Source organism: Coregonus lavaretus (genome assembly GCF_964263955.1).
Source record: "Coregonus lavaretus genome assembly, chromosome: 30".
NCBI lineage: Eukaryota > Metazoa > Chordata > Actinopteri > Salmoniformes > Salmonidae > Coregonus > Coregonus lavaretus.
The window spans coordinates 12,669,549-12,690,658 of NC_140017.1; the positions used below are offsets into that span (position 1 = coordinate 12,669,549).

Genomic DNA, 21,110 nt, shown 5'->3' on the forward strand with positions numbered 1-21,110 from the left:
TATCGAATCGCAATACGTACAGAATCATGAGACTCGCAATGCTGATGCATATATCTTATCGTGAGGTTCCTGGCAATTCCCAGCCCAAGTTCATTTGCCACAACAAATCTCTTCGCTAGCAAACGCGATGTCTTCTCCAAAACGGCAATGTGTCTCCAGCAATGTTTACTTTTTTGACGTTCTATGGCATCTCCACTTTCCAAGCATATATGACCACATGTAATATTTTGGTAAGTGATGCAAATAGTGAACTATGTAGGGCCAGGATGTAAAATATATGTAGCTGCAGCAATTTCTCTTATCTGATATGGTAAGTAATGGGGCTTAATGTATAGCTCCCTAAGAGTTTGACGAACGGGTCCGTGCACGCGATTCCAGATATCTTTACCTCTGAATAAACTGCCTTTATTATACCATATCCACCCTGTCCAAAGTCTCTACTTGGTCTCAGTTCTCCAGTAAACTTGTGATTATCAACACTAACCTCATCGTTGTGGCGGCGGACAGCTAGCCTGTATCCCTCATCAAGTTGAGTGGCAATGTTATTTTTCCGTTCGTACCAATTTTTGGAAAATCCTCGGGTGTAGGACTTTCCGCCTTTAGTAGAAACCTGTTGAATTATTAAATTTGGTCTGGGAGGTCCTAATTGTTTCGTTGCCAATTTATCTTAATTTGTTCGCCGACAAAAAGGAACTTCTTTCAAAGACACAATCCGCTCTTTTCTCAGTTACGTTCATGGTTACGTTACGTTACGTATGACGAAAGCGCGTAAGTGCAAGCCCTCAGACACCCATAGAGATTGTATTGAAGGCTCTGAAATTTGAAAAAAATAGATTTTACATGGGAGTCTATGACAGACTTCTGGGCGATTTTCAACCTGACTGAAATCGCCCCAAAAGGGGGGGGAGCCATTTGAAGCACGACTTTAGCCTGATTCGACATTTAGTGGCAGTGTGGCACTGTGGCAGATCAGACGTATAGATTACAACACTGATAACTACTGTTGCCGTGATATAATTGATTAGAAAAAAAATCCCTTCCTTTTCCCGTTTGGCAGTGCGTCGCCCATATCGCCCTATTGAACAGGCCGCCCCTGCACACACACACACACACACACACACACACAGGTGCTGCTCCCAGACAGAGACAGTCTGTGTGTGAGATAGTGTGTGAGAGACAGCGCTGGCGTAGTCTGTCCTTGCTGCCTGTCTCGGTGGTTCAAATGAAACAGCTCCTGCGTCACCCTGAATGGCTCTCTCTCCGGGAGGGGTGGAGCAAGGGAGGGAGACGCAGCATGACAAAGGAAAATAGAGGGAAAAGAGAGAGCGAGCGAGCGAGAGAGAGCGAGAGAAAGATGAAACAGAGAACAAGGGGGGCAACAGAGTTGACGGAGGACAATAGGCCTGATAGTGAAAGGGAAGGTTAAAGCTAGAGATTCTTATGAGGTCTAACACTTTGACAACCACACACACCAGACAATTAATGAATAAAAGTGTGTGGATTCAAAGTAATACATTCAAAAGTGAATGGAGATAATGATATGACCTATAGGATACGTCTCCTATCTTGTATCCACAATAAACACCCTTAATTATCTAGCCTAACTCCTATGTTTCACATTCACCACCCAACTCCTTTAGTCTTTTTAATTGGACCTGATTCAATACTAATTACATCTGCACTGCAATCCTGTTTACCTAATGTTCCGCCAATATGCCTCCCTGTTTCACATATTGATAACATCCTGGAGAGATGACAGGCACTGCACACAGTGTACTGTACCTACCTCAGCTAGTATCAACACATAAACAGGGGAAAGGGAGCGAGGGGGAGGGAGTGAGGAAGGAGGAGAGAGTGTGAGAGGGGGAGGGAGAGAGAGAGGGGGGTAGAGGGAGGGAGGGAGGGAGGAAGGAAGGAAGGAAGGAAGGAAGGAAGGAAGGAAGGAAGGAAGGAAGGAAGGAAGGAAGGAAGGAAGGAAGGAAGGAAGGAAGGAAGGAAGGAAGGAAGGAAGGAAGGAAGGGAGGAAGGAAGGGAGGGAGGGAGGGAGGGAGGGAGGGAGGGAGGGAGGGAGGGAGGGAGGGAGGGAGGGGAAGAGTACAATGGCCCCTTGCTTCAATTACCCCCCTGTGATGTGATGTTCTATTTCCAGCCCGATACAGATATTTGTTACAAAACTCAATAATGAAGTTGATTATCCTCCAGAACTACAATTATAGAAGCCCAATCATTCCTCTAATGAACTTAACACGTGGCCTATTAGACAGGAAAACAAAGATGAGGAAATACATTAATCTGCCAGCAGGACATCAGGTGCAACCAGTCCATTACCGCAGGGTTTCCTAACCCTCTCCTCGGGCCCCCCCAGACATTTCACATTTTTGTTTAAACCCTAAACTGGCACACCTAATTCAATTAGTCAAAGGCTTGACGTCTGCGGGGGCCCAAGGAGAGGGTTGGAAAACCCTGTGACTAGCGTACTGGCCAACCTTTTAATTGTCTGTATGCTGGACATATGCAGCATCAGCCTATAGACTGAGCCATCAAGTCAGCAATCATCATCATCATCATTCGCCGTGGTAGACATAGCTGGCATACATAGCCGCATCAATCAGGACCATAGCAGAGTATGTATGTATAAATTATGCACTGACATATTTGACATAGCGCTGTATCAATATGAGATCTGCCCGGTGTAAAAATAGCAGTGAGGATGGATGTGCTTGTTCCTCCCATCTATCCTAGCAGATCAGATGACATGGACAGTCGGACTCAGACCAATGGCTTAATGTAATGAACGTCAGTGTGTGAGGTGTTGAAAGGGTGCGTTCTGCAGGCTGGGATGATGGCTCATGGCTCCCAGTTTATGGCTAACACAAGTGAAGTGGCCCATTGAAGGACCCCTTACCTCAGCACTGACCACAGGGGAGTCAGTAGCTAATCATACACCTCTAAAATGTTAGCACACTATGGTGGCAGTAGCCAATCAGGACCCTTTATTTCATCAGGTATATGAGAGCAGTGGTCTAACAAGGATTAGTGTCCTCCACAAAGGGTTAAGGGGAGCCAAGAAGCCCAGTGGCCCATTGAATGACCCTTACCTATTCACTGGGCACTGGGGGGCCAGTAGCCTGCAAGGAACCCTATAATGTTAGCATATAGTAGCCTGGGGGGACCAGTCGCCAGACAAGGACCTCTCATCTCCACATAGGCTACAGGGGGGCCAGTTGCTCATAAGCCATAAGGAATCCCATAGGCACCCAGGTAACTGAAGAGGTCTACAGGGATACTTCCTGTTTCCTGCTGGGACTCACTCCCAACTGGGCACAGACGTCAGTTCAATGTCTAGTTTTGATTTACATTTGGTTGAGTTGTCAACTAACGTGAATTCAACGTGAAATCAACCAAAAATGTCACCCTGTCATTGGATTTAGGTTAAAAGTTGGGTGATAAAAATACTAAATTCCCTTACGTTGATGACTTTTTGCATATCCAATTAGTTTTCCACTTTGATTCAACATCATCACATTGAATGTTTTGGTTGAAATGATGTGGAAACAATGTTGATTCAACCAGTTTTTGCCCAGTGGGTCCGATGCGTAAACAGGCTATTTATAGATACAGGGGTCAAAGGAGAGTGGAGCCCAGCCAGTCAACTGAATGGCTGAGGAACACATGGGCACACACACACACACACACACACACACACACACACACACACACACACACACACACACCTTCCTGGAAGAGTTCCAGAGAGTGGAGGGTATACTGCGAGGGATTGATTTGTTCTCCCAAATGAAACCTGAATGAAGTTGGGAAAATAATTACTGCAGCAACAACACCAAATCGAAAGAGGAGGAAATCAATTGTAGAACACTGTGTAAACACTTTGATTGACCAAACCTTGCTGAGACAATGACCTCTTAGAAAGATACTTTCTCTCAATATGGAATCCCAAACTCAATAAGAAGAGCAGTGCTGTGGACTCCAGGTCTTGTATTCATAAAGTGGCTCAGATAAGGATCAGGTCCCCCCTGTCCATGTAATATTATTCACTAAGATTAAAAAAAGGCAAAACTGATCCTAGATCATCACTCCTACTCTGAGATGCTTAATGAATGTGGGCCCAGTTCTCAAAGAAAAGAAGCAGACAGATGCCACCGCCGATGGCATTCTGTAATGGGTAGTGTAACAGTCAGCATTTCTATATAGGACACACACACACAAATGAAATGAAAACCGCCTGACGCTAACATAATATCCCCTTGCCTCATCTCCAGATCACAACATAAGCGGAGATACACTGTGTACATGAAATCTTCTATCCGGTTGTATTTCCAGACTGATTACTTTCAGCACAGGAAACTGCTGGGAGGAGAATGGACATCGGACATCGAACCACACAATCACAGGATAACTGCATTAATGCCAGAGCCAATACAGATTATTCATCTTTCACTGACTCCGGACCTGTACACACACTCCTCCAGTCTAGTGAATACAACCATTGGTGTTAGAACAGGGTTGCCCAACCCTGTTCCTGGAGAGCTACACTCCTGTAGGTTTTCGCTCCAACCCCAGGTGTTACTAACCTGATTCATCTTATCAACCTGCTAATTATTAGAATCAGGTGTGCTAGATTAGAGTTGGAGCAAAAACCTACAGGATGGTAGCGCTCCAGGAACAGGGTTGGGCAGTCCTGCCTAAGAGGAAGCCATATGCTATGTATCGGAAATAAACTCATCATGAGACAGTTTTTAAAGGCAACGTGATTTTCCTGTATTATATATACAGTCCCAGTCAACAGTTTGGACACACCTACTCATTCAAGGATTTTTCTTTATTTTTACTATTTTCTACATTGTAGAATAATAGTGAAGACATCAAAACGATGAAATAACACATATGGAATCATGTAGTAACCAAAAAACTGTTAAACAAATCAAAATACATTTTATATTTGAGATTCTTCAAATAGCCACCCTTTGCCTTGATGACAGCATAGCACACTCTTTGCATTCTCTCAACCAGCTTCATGAGGTAGTCACCTGGAATGCATTTCAATTAACAGGTGTGACTTCTTAAAAGTTAATCAGTGGAATTTATTTCCTTCTTAATGCGTTTGAGCCAAGCAGTTGTGTTGTGACAAGGTAGGGGTGGTATACAGAAGATAGCCCTATTTGGTAAAAGACCAAGTCCATATTATGGCAGGAAGTGCTCAAATAAGCAAAGAGAAATGACAGTCCATCATTACTTTAAGACATGAAGGTCAGTCAATACGGAACATTTCAAGAACTTTGAAAGTTTCTTCAAGTGCAGTCGCAAAAACCATCAAGCGCTAGGATTAAACTGGCTCTCATGAGGACTGCCACAGGAATGGAAGACCCAGAGTTACCTCTGCTGCAGAGGATAAGTTCATTAGAGTTACCAGCCTCAGAAATTTCAGCCCAAATAAATGCTTCACAGAGTTCTCAACATCAACTGTTCAGAGGAAACTGTGTGAATCAGGCCTTCATGGTCGAATTGCTGCAAAGAAACCACTACTAAAGGACATCAATAAGAAGAAGAGACTTGCTTGGGCCAAGAAACACAAGCAATGGACATTAGACCAGTGGAAATGTGTCCTTTGGTCTGGAATCAAAATTTGAGATTTTTGGTTCCAACCGCCGTGTCTTTGTGAGACGCGGTGTGGGTGAACGGATGATCTTCACATGTGTATTTCCCACTGTAAAGCATGGAGGTGACACTGTCTGTGATTTATGTAGAATTCAAGGCACACTTAACCAGCATGGCTACCACAGCATTCTGCAGCGATACGCCATTCCCATCTGGTTTGGGTTTAGTGGGACTATCATTTGTTTTTCAACAGGACAATGACCCAACACACATCCAGGCTGTGTAAGGGCTATTTTACCAAGAAGGAGAGTGATGGAGTGCTGCATCAGATGACCTGGCCTCCACAATCCCCCGACCTCAACCAAATTGAGATGGTTTGGGATGAGTCGGACCGCAGAGTGAAGGAAAAGCAGCCAACAAGTGCTCAGCATATGTGGGAACTCCTTCAAGACTGTTGGAAAAGCATTCCAGGCAAAGCTGTCATCAAGGCAAAGGGTGGCTATTTGAAGAATCTCAAATATATATTTTGATTTGTTTAACACTTCTTTGGTTACTACATGATTCCATGGTTACTACATGTGTTATTTCATAGTTTTGTAGTGTATATACAGACAAGATTAAATCAAGAATAGTCTGATGGGTAACAATATTAGCCTATCATTTGTGAATTATATATTATCACTTGTGAATGATGCCCAGCTTAAGGCAAGAAATAGCGCATCCCTTTTGTTTTGCGACTTTTTCAAATCATAGTCGCACACCTCATGTAGCCTAGCCCATAGGCCTATATGTATTGATAAGGTTTGTATCACAACTAAAGTGGCCAAATAACTTCTTAAAATTAAGCACATTAATCCGCTTTACAATGGGTGTAGAGCCTAACTGGCAGCACGTTTCAAGTTTGGGTAAGATAATTTTCACCATAAAAATGCACCTTTATAATAAAAGCATTGCATGCATAATCACATTCGTGGTCACTTTTGAGAATGATATTTTCCCTCTAATGGAACATTTGCGCTTATAGCCTACAGCCGTGTGCGCATTGCTGCGCTTATGATGTGAAGGAATAGCCTAATAGTTTATCAACATTTTAAGCTAAATGTTCTGATCTATTGTGTCAGCCTCATTGCATAAACAGGTTTTTGATGCTAGTGGTTGTATTAATTTGGGATCTACCGCATCCCACAACTGTCCCAGACTACGTTTGGTATATTTATTTCTCGCACAGAATAGAATAGGTCAACTTTTGTATTATTGGGGATAGTAGATTGGCACAGGCTAATGCTTTTGCTGTTCGTTAGGCCTACTCATCTTGTTGGCTGACGAAAAGTAAATGTGGACAGTTCTTCCAATATCGTCAATATGTACCACGGAATTGGACCTGATGTGTCTGTCTTTCATTTGTAGCCTGTGAGAAATACCCGATCACATGACGGAGAACCATGTGTGTCACACTCTGGCTCTGGGGACTTTATATGTTGAGTCAGGGTGTGTAGATTCCGTGTGTTTATGTGCTGTGTTTGAGTGTCTAGTTGTTCTATGTCTATGTTGGCCAGAGTGGCTCCCAATCAGAGGCAACGAGTGTCAGCTGTTGTGGGTTGTCTCTGATTGGGAGCCATATTTAAACTGTATGTTTTCCCTTGGGTGTTGTGGGTTTTTGTTCCGTGTCGGTATTTGTTTACCGTGGACTTCACGAGTCGTGTTTTGTTTGGTATACTTTAACTAATTAAAGTCATGTTTGTTTTACACGCTGCGCCTTGGTCTACTCACTCCTACGACGATCGTGACAGAAAAACCCACCGTAAAAGGACCAAGCAGCGTGTCCAGGAGCAGGCAGACTGGACATGGGAGGAAGTGCCAGGAAAGGAGATGGAGAGGCTGGCGATGGCCCAGGTGGGCAAAGTGTGGTCCTGGGAGGACATGCTCGGGGGCAAGGGACCTTGGGGTAGGATTAAGGCCCTGGCGAGAGAGGAGCAGCGGCGTCAGCAGTGCCATCGTCGGACGGACGAGAGGCACCCCCAATAATTTTTTAGGGGGGGGCACACGGCATGGGCGACTGGGCAGCAGGAGGCTGCCACAGGGCGAAATGGGAGACGAGGAGAGAAGGCCACCGGGTTACGGGAGCCATTGGCGAGAGGAGGGAAGGAAGTTGTAGAGGCACGGCGAGAGGTACTGAGGTGTATTGCCAGTCCGGTCCGGCCCGTTCCTGATCCCCGTTTAAGGCCAGTGGTGTGTGTTCCCAGTACGGTCCGGCCTGTTCCTGCTCCACGCACCAAGCCTACGGTGTGCGTCGCCAGCCCTGTCCGGCCTGTCCCTGCTCCACGCACCAAGCCTACGGTGTGCGTCGCCAGCCCTGTCCGGCCTGTCCCTGCTCCACGCACCAAGCCTACGGTGTGCGTCGCCAGCCCTGTCCGGCCTGTCCCTGCTCCACGCACCAAGCCTACGGTGTGCGTCGTCAGCCCAGTCCGGCCTGTCCCTGCTCCACGCACCAAGCCTACGGTGTGCGTCGACAGCCCAGCCCGGCCTGTCCCTGCTCCACGCACCAAACCTACGGGGTGCGTCGCCAGCCCTGTCCGGCCTGTCCCTGCTCCACGCACCAAGCCTACGGTGTGCGTCGACAGCCCAGCCCGGCCTGTCCCTGCTCCACGCACCAAACCTACGGTGTGCGTCGTCAGCCCTGCCCGGCCTGTTCCTGCTCCACGCACCAAGCCTACGGTGTGCGTCGCCAGCCCTGTCCGGCCTGTCCCTGCTCCACGCACCAAGCCTACGGTGTGCGTCGTCAGCCCAGCCCGGCCTGTCCCTGCTCCACGCACCAAGCCTACGGGGTGCGTCGCCAGCCCTGTCCGGCCTGTCCCTGCTCCACGCACCAAGCCTACGGTGTGCGTCGTCAGCCTGGTCCAGCCCGTTCCTGCCACTCGCACCAAGCCAGGGGTGCGAGTCGTCAGCCTGGTCCAGCCCGTTCCTGCCACTCGCACCAAGCCAGGGGTGCGAGTCAAAAAGCCTGGTTGAGTCCGTTCCTGCTACTCGCACCAAGCCCGTGGTGCGAGTCGTCAGCCTGGTAAGACCGGTCAGCTGCTCCACAACGGAGCGTAAGCAATCCGCTCCGTCAATGTCCAGTCCAGATCCAGCCAGCGGGGTCAGACCGGACCAGGGGCGCTACGGGGGAATTATGGAAGGGTGGTGGTCAAGCCCGGAGCCGGAGCCGACTCCGAGGAGGAATGCCCACCCAGCCCTCCCCTGTTTGGGGTTTTGTTGAGGCGCGGTCGCAGTCCGCGCCTTTGGGGGGGGGGTACTGTCACACTCTGGCTCTGGGGACTTTATATGTTGAGTCAGGGTGTGTAGATTCCGTGTGTTTATGTGCTGTGTTTGAGTGTCTAGTTGTTCTATGTCTATGTTGGCCAGAGTGGCTCCCAATCAGAGGCAACGAGTGTCAGCTGTTGTGGGTTGTCTCTGATTGGGAGCCATATTTAAACTGTATGTTTTCCCTTGGGTGTTGTGGGTTTTTGTTCCGTGTCGGTATTTGTTTACCGTGGAGGTATTTGTTTACCGTGGACTTCACGAGTCGTGTTTTGTTTGGTATACTTTAACTAATTAAAGTCATGTTTGTTTCACACGCTGCGCCTTGGTCTACTCACTCCTACGACGATCGTGACAATGTGAGTGCTGGGAGAAGGGAATTACAATTATTATATTCAGCCCAAGGGCACAACGGCCACCGACCGCCAAAGGCATGGATTTTTTTTAGGGGGCATTACGGCCACACAAAGGGGATGCAGCCGGGAAATTCGAGGCATTATCAAGTGCTTGTCAAATTGTGAATGAGATATAGATGAAGTGTGCATAACCTGCGCAAAAACAAAGCAGAGCTCATGCCTTTCATGCAACTTTTTTCAAATCATCATTAGAGTCGCATCATGCAGCCTTAGAATATATTAAAAATCAAAACATATAGCCCAATGTTTGTATCACAACTAAAGTTACGGAAATAACGCTAAATCAAGCATATAGGAGTACCTATTTATTTGTTAACCGCACAACTATGTTCAATTGTATTCTTCATACTATAAAATAATGCCACGGAATTCTAAGCAAATCTTGTCTGCTAAATGAACTAGTGTAGCCCACAGCCATATGGCATAGCCAGATCAGGGCATATCATAAGGACAACTCAGAGTATGTTATTCTGATCCTCTGAAATATACTATATTTTCTTAATATCATGTTTCTTTAGACCTGTCTAAAATAAATAATGGATTTATTGTGATGGTGTAGGCTATATTACATGGATTTATTCAACTTTTTTAAATGTAGATGTTCCAAAGGACTGCATCAGTGGTTTGTAGGCTACGCGTGGAAGCCAGGAGATGCTAAATGTGTTTATGTTAATTAACGGTCAATTACCGTGAGACCGGCAGTTATTTGCTTGACAATCACCGGCTGACAGAATTTCATGACCGCCACAGCCCTAGTTGGAATAATACTGTGAAATTGTGAAAATGATGATAATGCCTTTTTAGTGTAAGAGCTGTTTAAAAAGACCGCCTGAAATGTCAGCCTTTTTTTGTGGTATAGTGTTTTGGCCTGCCTCCTGCCTGGTGACATCACCAGGCGGTAAATTAGTTAATAGACCAATAAGAAAGAGAGTTCCAAACCTCTCTGCCAACAACAGTTAGTTTTCTGTTTTCCCCTCCCCAATCAAACCACTCCCAGACAGTCCTAGTAAAATTCTTGCTTGAGAAATGTCTCTTTGCTTAAAAAACATTTTAATTGAAAACAATCATAGTAAGGTACTTTACTGTTACCCAGAAATGATTTCATATTGAGATAAAAACGGTTGCTTTGGACCTTTAAGAGTGAAATCTCATTCTGCCTCATGCATCTCCCCAGTCCGATGTTTTCCTGTTGTCATACTGTAGGACGGGGTGATGGGATGATGGGGTGATGATTTCCACTTGTCATTGTACACCTGCTCTCCGGTTAGCAGCGGCATGAGCTCCTAATAGAGACAGAGGCTGAGAGCCTGTCTGAATCAATGGCCAGCAGAGGAAAGGAATAATTGGCTTTGAGTATTGATGTGTTGTGTGCATTAGAGTTAGGGACGTGTGAGAGGGAAATTAGGACAGAACACAAATGAAAACGCACTCTTGCTGTCACACACAAATACACACTTTGGCATGTGCACAAACACACACACACACACACACAGTCACACAAACGTGCGCACGCAAGTGAGTACGCACACACACACACACACACACACACAAACACAAATAAACACAAAATAATCCTCAGAACTCTCGACTGCACAGAGAAACACTATAATCATAGCACAGACTCAAACAGCTGAATCATTACCACCCTCATGCCTATTCTATGTGAGAGCCCCTTGAGAGCAACACTACGACCAGTCCTGAACTGAGAGGCACGCTCTGTTAGCCTGTTATTGACAGACCCTTCAAGGTCAGGAAGTTAGAGGGGACCAAGGGATGTCAGGGTGCCAGGCCCTTCCAGAACTAAGTGGGGGTATGTTTATTCTGGCCCACTCACAGAGGAGCTATGGGTTTCATTGCTGACATCATAAAGCTTTACAGTAATACTGTAAATATACTGTAACAACTTTATTGATATCATAATCTACTGTCATAAAAACATTCCTTAACTGACATGAAAATGTTGTACATAAAGGTTTCCAGTATAACAACTGTATTTATATAGAGGTCTATTAAAGCGCCATAAAAGTACTCTGTAACTGATCATTATTGTCATAAAAGTACATTTTCATGTTGACTAACATTTCAGAACCTCTCACAAGTCGAGCACTTTGCTGTAAAAGCCTTCCACTGATGTTCTGGATTAAGCTGTGCCAAGAAAACAAGGGCAGAAATTACTTGGCAAGCCTTCACATATTTTTTTATTTCCAGAGCAGCTAACATAAAGAGGGAAACCTGTTGAGGTTTAATTGGACTCTCCCTTCTTTCTGCACTACATTTTACATTTACATTTTAGTCATTTAGCAGACTCTCTTATCCAGAGCGACTTACAGGAGCAATTAGGGTTCAGTGCCTTGCTCAAGGGCATATTGACAGATTTTTCACCTAGTTGGCTCAGGGATTAGAACCAGCAACCTTTCGGTTACTGGCACAACGCTCTTAACCACTAAGCTACCTGCCGCCCCATGTCCTCTGCCCCACTCCTCCCCTTCCTTTCCTCGGTCCCTCGCTCTCAACCACCCAGTATGAGGGTAAACAGGCCAGGTGTTTCTGTAAGTCAACACCAGTAAAGGTCTCCCCCTCTCTGGGCCTGGTCCAACCCCAAACTGTTATAATAGGAGAGCTCAGAGGAAACTCGTGTGTGTGACCTAACCCAGCCTCTGTCAATGGACCTGTACTGAACTACGGGATATTTCAGATAACCCATCTTACTTTCAACTCCTAAAAACCTAAATCTATCAGACAACCCCCACAGTACAAGTGAGAGTTTGAAGAGAGACAGCTGGACAGAGACAGAGGTGAAGAGAGAGAGAGAGAGAGAGAGAGAGAGAGAGAGAGAGAGAGAGAGAGAGAGAGAGAGAGAGAGAGAGAGAGAGAGAGAGAGAGAGAGAGAGAGAGAGAGAGAGACGAAGAGAGAGAGACGAAGAGAGAGAGACGAAGAGAGAGAGAGAGAGAGAGCGAGAGAGAGAGAGAGAGAGAAAGAGAGAGAGAGAGAGAGAGAGAGAGAGAGACGAAGAGAGAGAGAGAGAGAGAGAGAGAGGAGATGAGTGCCGGCTAAAAATATCTTCCCCAATCCCTTCACATAGCTGTGCTCTGTAAATAGGGCTCCATGCAATCTGTCAGTGTTCCCATCTCCGGCCACTTTTTAGGGAGACAATGCAACCTCATCCATTACACGAGCCACAGCTCACTGGCTCCCTCCCTGGCACTGCCACATGCACACCCTGGCACACACACCCTGGCACACACACCCTGGCACACACATACACACACACACACAGGAAATGAGAAATATAAACATCAACAACATCAACAAACTCACACAGTCTCAATGCAGAGCGAGATGTAGAGGGGAACGCCATAAGTCTGGAATTTCAGATACACACTAACACATAAAGAGCCTGAGTGTTTATGTTCCCTGGTATGAAGGTATGAATTGATAAACTTCCCACACACAAAGGTTCACTGCAATGACTAAAGCCAACGTTACCCTTGTCCCTGTACTGTCACCTCTACCTACTCCGTAGCAGGCTTCCCAGTAGATATTTGCTGATTGTGTGTGTATGTGTGTGTGTGCATGCATGCATACATGTGTGAGTGCATGTGTGTGTGCGCATGCATGAGTAGCATGAGTGTGTGTGTGCGTGAGTAGCATGTTTGTGTGTGTGTGTATGCGTGTGTATGCGTGCGTGCGTGAGTAGAATGTGTGTGTGTGCATTAGTAGCATGTGTGTGTTTCGTTCATGCCTGGAGGGCTAACAGTGCAGGCTCCTTGTGATCCCCAACAGCTGCTAATCACAACTGTTTTCACAGAGACTGGCAGAGAGGGGGAGGGGAGAATGAAGGAGAGAATGAGACAAGGGGGGAGGGAAAGGGTGAGCCAGAAAATAAAAAGAGCTTGTAATAAATGGAGGGGGGGGGGGGGCAGGTTAGTAGCCTGTTCACCCATGACTGCATGGCCAGGCACGACTCCAACACCATCATTAAGTTTGCCGACGACACAACAGTGGTAGGCCTGATCACCGACAACGATGAGACGGCCTATAGGGAGGAGGTCAGAGATCTGGCCGTGTGGTGCCAGGACAACAACCTCTCCCTCAACGTGACCAAGACAAAGGAGATGATTGTGGACTACAGGAAAAAAAATAGGACTGAGCACGCCCCCATTCTCATCGACGGGGCTGTAGTGGAACAGGTTGAGAGCTTCAAGTTCCTTGGTGTCCACATCACCAACGAACTATCATGGTCCAAACACACCAAGACAGTCGTGAAGAGGGCACGACAAAGCCTATTCCCCCTCAGGAGACTAAAAAGATTTGGCATGGGTCCTCAGATCCTCAAAAAATTCTACAGCTGCACCATCGAGAGCATCCTGACTGGTTGCATCACCGCCTGGTATGGCAACTGCTTGGCCTCCGACCGCAAGGCACTACAGAGGGTAGTGCGTACGGCCCAGTACATCACTGGGGCAAAGCTTCCTGCCATCCAGGACCTCTATACAAGGCCCTCAAAATTGTCAAAGACTCCAGCCACCCTAGTCATAGACTGTTCTCTCTGCTACCGCACGGCAAGCGGTACCGGAGTGCCAAGTCTAGGTCCAAAAGACTTCTCAACAGCTTCTACCCCCAAGCCATAAGACTCCTGAACAGCTAATCATGGCTACCCGGACTATTTGCACTGCCCCCCCACCCCATCCTTTTTACGCTGCTGCTACTCTGTTAAGTATTTATGCATAGTCACTTTAACTCTACCCACATGTACATATTACCTCAACTACCTCAACTAGCCGGTGCCCCCGCACATTGACTCTGCAACGGTACCCCCCTGTATATATAGCCTCCCTACTGTCACTTTATTTTACTTCTGCTCTTTTTTTTCTCAACACTTTTTTTTGTTGTTGTTTTATTCTTACTTTTTTTGTTTAAAATAAATGCACTGTTGGTTAAGGGCTGTAAGTAAGCATTTCACTGTAATGTCTGCACCTGTTGTATTCGGCGCATGTGACCAATACAATTTGATTTGATTCGATTTGATTTGATTCACACTCTCAACCATGGCTGTGTCCCAAATGGCCCTATTCCCTATATAGTGTGCTGTTTGACCATAGCCCTCTGGCCTAGTGAATAATGTGCCATTTGGGACACAATCCCTGTGGGAACTGTTAAACAGTAATGACTAGAGTGTATCATAATCAGGCAGCAGTGATTCTAATCATGGTGTAAGTAATGATTGAATGTGCTTAACTCCAGTTAGACAGGTACAGTGGGGAAAGAAAGTATTTAGTCAGCCACCAATTGTGCAAGTTCTCCCACTTAAAAGATGAGAGAGGCCTGTAATTTTCATCATAGGTACACGTCAACTATGACAGACAAATTGAGAAAAAAATATCCAGAAAATCACATTGTAGATTTTTAGTGAATTTATTTGCAAATTATGGTGGAAAATAAGTATTTGGTCACCTACAAACAAGCAAGATTTCTGGCTCTCACAGACCTGTAACTTCTTCTTTAAGAGGCTCCTCTGTCCTCCACTCGTTACCTGTATTAATGGCACCTGTTTGAACTTGTTATCAGTATAAAAGACACCTGTCCACAACCTCAAACAGTCACACTCCAAACTCCACTATGGCCAAGACCAAAGAGCTGTCAAAGGACACCAGAAACAAAATTGTAGACCTGCACCAGGCTGGGAAGACTGAATCTGCAATAGGTAAGCAGCTTGGTTTGAAGAAATCAACTGTGGGAGCAATTATTAGGAAATGGAAGACATACAAGACCACTGATAATCTCCCTCGATCTGGGGCTCCACGCAAGATCTCACCCCGTGGGGTCAAAATGATCACAAGACCGGTGAGCAAAAATCCCAGAACCACACGGGGGGACCTAGTGAATGACCTGCAGAGAGCTGGGACCAAAGTAACAAAGCCTACCATCAGTAACACACTATGCCGCCAGGGACTCAAATCCTGCAGTGCCAGACGTGTCCCCCTGCTTAAGCCAGTACATGTCCAGGCCCGTCTGAAGTTTGCTAGAGTGCATTTGGATGATCCAGAAGAGGATTGGGAGAATGTCATATGGTCAGATGAAACCAAAATATAACTTTTTGGTAAAAACTCAACTCGTCGTGTTTGGAGGACAAAGAATGCTGAGTTGCATCCAAAGAACACCATACCTACTGTGAAGCATGGGGGTGGAAACATCATGCTTTGGGGCTGTTTTTCTGCAAAGGGACCAGGACGACTGATCCGTGTAAAGGAAAGAATGAATGGGGCCATGTATCGTGAGATTTTGAGTGAAAACCTCCTTCCATCAGCAAGGGCATTGAAGATGAAACATGGCTGGGTCTTTCAGCATGACAATGATCCCAAACACACCGCCCGGGCAACGAAGGAGTGGCTTCGTAAGAAGTATTTCAAGGTCCTGGAGTGGCCTAGCCAGTCTCCAGATCTCAACCCCATAGAAAATCTTTGGAGGGAGTTGAAAGTCTGTGTTGCCCAGCGACAGCCCCAAAACATCACTGCTCTAGAGGAGATCTGCATGGAGGAATGGGCCAAAATACCAGCAACAGTGTGTGAAAACCTTGTGAAGACTTACAGAAAACGTTTGACCTGTGTCATTGCCAACAAAGGAAAACATTTTCTCATTTTGTCTGTCATAGTTGACGTGTACCTATGATGAAAATTACAGGCCTCTCTCATCTTTTTAAGTGGGAGAACTTGCACAATTGGTGGCTGACTAAATACTTTTTTTCCCCACTGTATTAACCCCCCTTACATGGGACGAGAGGAGGCCTACCAATCAACCAGGAGGAACAAGAAGGGTTAGGAGACAGGAAGCCAGAACCCTCAATCCTTCTCAACTGCAACAACGCCCTGGACTGATTGGGTTCCTATTCTAAGCCACTAAGCTAGTACAAACACACACACACACACACACACACACACACACACACACACACACACACACTGAGTGTACAAAACATTAGGAAAATATTGAGTTGCACCCCCGTTTGCCCTCAGAACAGCCTCAATTCGTCTGGGCATGGACTCTAAAAGGTGTCGAAAATGTTCCACAGGGATGCTGGCCCATGTTGACTCCAATGCTTCCCACAGTTGTTTCAAGTTGGTTGGATGACCTTTGGGTGGTGGACCATTCTTGAAACACGCAGGAAACTGTTGAGCGTGAAAAGCCCAGCAGCATTGCAGTTCTTGACACACTCACACTGGTGCGCCTAGTACCTACTACCATACCCCGTTCAAAGGCACTTAAATATTTTGGCTTGCCCATTCACCCTCTGACTTAAAAATCTCAAGACTTAAAAATCCTTCTTTAACCAGTCTCCTCCCCTTCATCTACACTGAGTGAAGTGGATTTAACAAGTGACATCAATAAGGGATCATAGCTTTCACCTGGATTCACCTGGTCAGTCTATGTCATGGAAAGAGCAAGTGTTCGTAATGTTTCGTACACTCAGTGTACACACACACACACACACACACACACACACACACACACACACACACACACACACACACACACACACACACACACACACACACACACACACACTACCAGGGAGCACCACACTGTTCAAATTAATGAGGAACAGCATACATTGTAAATCCATCATGAAGTGATTTTAAAGAGTGTGTCGCCCAGCTGTGCTAGTCCAATGAGGAGGACAGCCACTGTGGACACAATCTAAGGCCCACCACCACTGTTACTATGTGTGTTCGTCTGACCACAAGCAGAAACTCATCATCAAACTAGCTCTCACACACAACCAATGAAGCGTACCATCTAGGACTAGTGTGTGTTAATGTAAGTGTTTACGTTATTAGTGATGTTTTTTTGTGCGGTACTGCATAGTACGTGTTTGTGAGACCGTGTGTTTGTGTTAGTGATGTCTTTTTGTACAGCAGCACAGTGTGCGTGTGTGTGCATACAAGTTGTTGCTTAACATTGGCTTTAACATATAGAGCCTTAGGGCACTGTTTCATTTCCACTGGAACCGTGTCCCCTGTTGTTGCCTCTCTCACTGTGTCCACACTATCAGATTGCCTTGGTGTTGAAAATAAACCTCCTCTCACAGCCATGCTATTTCTGCTTTTCAAAGGCAAAAACCTCTCTCTCTCTCTCTCTCTCTCTCTCTCTCTCTCTCTCTCTCTCTCTCTCTCTCTCTCTCTCTCTCTCTCTCTCTCTCTCTCTCTCTCTCTCTCTCTCTCTCTCTCTCTCTCTCTCTCTCTCTCTCTCTCTCTCTCTCTCTCTCTCTCTCTGTGTGTGTAACACACACATTAAACTGACATCACTGAGACCTCTCCCTTTGAATCACTGTCTAACACTCATCTGTTTTGGTCTGTTAACATTGAGGACAGCCTATCCCTTCCTTTCAAACTCCCCAGACCAGTTTGAGTCTTCAGCAACTGTTCTTGTGTTCTAGAGACAGTACAGAGAGAGAGGGTAAATGGAAGCTATACCTACATAGAGCCATATAATGTAGCATTAAACAACACAGTATGTTGGATCCTAAGTGGAGTGGCTCCAGCTATAGCTGAGGGTACAATAGGTTGAAGAGGCACTCATAGCGCTCTCTCTCTCTCCTCTCTCTCCCTCTCTTTTCTCTTTTACAAGCTCTCAACTGACACCTCTTCACCTTTAACTTCGCTCTCTCTCTCCTGTCATTTCACTGACCCAGATATGCACATACAGACACCAGTGGTGTCAAGAACAACACACACACACACACACACGCACGCACGCACGCACGCACGCACACACGCACGCACGCACACACACACACACACACGCGCGCGGCGGCAGGTAGCTTAGTGGTTAAGAGCGTTGTGCCAGTAACCGAAAGGTCGCTGGTTCTAATCCCCGAGCCGACTAGGTGAAAAATCTGTCGATGTGCCCTTGAGCAAGGCACTTAACCCTAATTGCTCCTGTAAGTCGCTCTGGATAAGAGCGTCTGCTAAATGACAAAACAACAAACAAAACAAAACAACACACATGCACACAAACACATCCACACAAAAGACAAGGACAAACACAAGACACACACAAGCATCGACCTGTGTATACAAACACCACTTATAGACAGCCTGACACTAACAATGGCAGGCAATAAAAGTTGCTCTGAAAGCTCAACTTAACACCGCAGTGAGAGTGTATGAGCCTCTGAGGCAGGCAGCCAACCAGACCAGCCAGGAGACCAAACAGCAGAGAAAGTTCACCCACCGCTCTCTCTCTCTCTCCTTCTCCCTCTCTCTCTCCTTCGCTCGTCGCGACTTTTGCAGGAGTCCGATTAGAATCACCGCAGCCCGGATCCCAGCCTTTTTAGAGTGGACCCTCGGAGGAGCAGGCTCGGGAGTGGAGCCTGACATGGTGTCTGGTTGTGGATCCAGACTGGGTTGTGCTGTAGTCCCTGATGGGCTAGTCCTGGTCCTAACGGACCACACTCTACAGCAGCACTGCCACACACAACCTCACCGGCACAGGCAGAGTGACTGTATTTCTGCATCTCTGTCTACCTCTTTCTTTCTCATGCCCTCTCCCTCTCCCTCACTCGCTCCCTCGCTCCCTCCTTCCCGGCTCTCTATCCCTGCCCACCTCAGCCTGATAGGCAGGGCTTGGTGTAGACACTGCCCCTTCCTCCTCCTCCTCCTCCTACTCCTCCTCCCTCACTCTGTACCTGATACTCTGTGTGATTTTACAGTCTTGACTGCTTTCACACTGCTATGTGCTATTTGAGATTACTGCTATGTGTGATTACTGCTATGTGCTATTTGAGATTACTGCTATGTGTGATTACTGCTTTGTGCTATTTGAGGTTAATGCTATTTGTGATTACTACTATGTGCTATTTGAGATTACTGCTATGTGAGATTACTGCTATGTGCTATTTGAGATTATTGCTATTTGAGATTAATGCTATGTGCTTTTTGTCATATTGTATATAACGTATGGCTAATGGCTTCTCATTTTGCCGTCCTTGTTTCCTATCTAATCTCCTCTGTGACCTTGTTCCATTTCACCTCTGTGTTTTTTCACACGCTCTCTTTGTGAAATCTCAATTTAAACAGCATATCAGAAGCCTTCTGCAGTTGCCAAGAACATTTGAATTGAAGCGTAACTGCACAGAACAAATAGAAGATAGGCTTAGAGAAATGAGAAACCAAACGCTAGTAATATCTCTCTCTCCATCTCTCCCTCGATCTCTGTCTCTCTCCATCTCTCTCCTCATCTCCCTCAATTTCCCTCTCCCTCCCTCCATCTCTCTTCCTCTCCCTCCCTCCATCTCTCTCCCTCTCCCTCCCTCCATCTCTCTTCCTCTCCCTCCCTCCATCTCTCTTCCTCTCCCTCCCTCCATCTCTCTTCCTCTCCCTCCCTCCATCTCTCTTCCTCTCTCTTCCCTCCATCTCTCTTCCTCTCTCTTCCCTCCATCTCTCTTCCTCTCCCTCCCTCCATCTCTCTTCCTCTCTCTTCCCTCCATCTCTCTTCCTCTCCCTCCCTCCATCTCTCTTCCTCTCTCTTCCCTCCATCTCTTTTCCTCTCCCTCCCTCCATCTCTCTTCCTCTCTCTTCCCTCCATCTCTCTTCCTCTCCTTCCCTCCATCTCTCTTCCTCTCCCTCCCTCCATCTCTCTTCCTCTCCCTCCCTCCATCTCTCTTCCTCTCTCTTCCCTCCATCTCTCTTCCTCTCCTTCCCTCCATCTCTCTTCCTCTCCCTCCCTCCATCTCTCTTCCTCTCTCTTCCCTCCATCTCTCTTCCTCTCCCTCCCTCCATCTCTGTCTGAGGCCAGCTGATGCTCTAGCTACGCCCCACAGCTTAGCAAACACGAGTCACCATCATTCTTACCCAGAACCCACTGCAGCCAGCGGGACGTTCTTTTCTGTCCTTCCCTCTCCTCCTTTGGCCACCTGTTTGCTTTTCATCTCCTCTCTGTTTGAGAGCTCAATGACTGACATGAATGGTGGTGTTTCTCACCCCCCTCTCCTCCCCTCCTCCTATTGTCTGCCATCTCTTCAGTACAGTACAGTACAGTGTGCACTCTCGCCCTGCACTCTCAAAGGCCCTCCTGGATGGACAAAGCTACAGGTGTCTTCACAGGCTCAACAGTGGAGGGTCTATAGACACATGTATGTGGACAACACAGCATGAGAGCCCATAGACATGATACAGTAAATGGATCATAGTGTGTGGGAGGTTACAGTATAGTATGATGATACCAGTCTGTTGGTATGTATTCTGTTAGTGGGAATGGATGTTTGTTACTATAGGTGGAATAGCTCTTATAACAAGTGATGATATCCTGTATTGTTTATGAATATAACAACTTTTGCATCCCTACAATTATAAATACAAGTGGTCCTCTGTAGCTCAGTTGTTAGAGCATGGAGCTTGCATCGCCAGGGTAGACACCAGGGTTCCATTCCCAGGACCACCTCTACGCAAAATGTATGCACGCATGACTGTAAGTCGCTTTGTATAAAAGTGTCTGCTAAATGGCATATTCATATTATTAATTATTAATTGATTTATAATAGCTCTGATATTTGCCCTGCCTCTACAATCTCCCTTGGAAATCAGGGCCTCATCAGGTATTCACCCTCGTTAAGCCTCAATACAGCAGTGAGGGGCTTTCAACCCTTTAAGCCTGAACCCAATAAAATCACTTTCCACAGAAAGTCATTTCAGACAGCAAATCTGTCAAACCAGCCCCAACAAAGCCAACAAAGGTAACAACAATCAAGGTAGAGGTGCTAGAACCATTTGCATAGTATCTCC

At 46.4% G+C, this 21,110-nt stretch overlaps 2 protein-coding genes across 2 annotated transcripts in view; one reads left to right on the forward strand and one right to left on the reverse strand.

Moving 5' to 3' along the window:
* The window catches only part of LOC311105747 (rap1 GTPase-activating protein 2-like), a gene marked incomplete at both ends in the record, with an annotated part of 58,341 nt that extends 39,634 nt beyond the window's left edge, over positions 1 to 18,707 (reverse strand). Inside the window, one exon of the mRNA XM_084147956.1 lies at positions 18,562 to 18,707. Within this exon, the coding sequence (XP_084004082.1) occupies positions 18,562 to 18,707 (146 nt within the window). The remainder of the gene's footprint in view (positions 1 to 18,561) is intronic.
* Positions 18,708 to 20,778: 2,071 nt separating this feature from the next.
* LOC311105748 (rap1 GTPase-activating protein 2-like) overlaps positions 20,779 to 21,110 on the forward strand; it is a gene marked incomplete at both ends in the record, with an annotated part of 3,053 nt that continues 2,721 nt past the window's right edge. The window contains one exon of the mRNA XM_084147957.1: positions 20,779 to 20,796. Coding sequence (XP_084004083.1) covers positions 20,779 to 20,796 — 18 coding nt within the window. The remainder of the gene's footprint in view (positions 20,797 to 21,110) is intronic.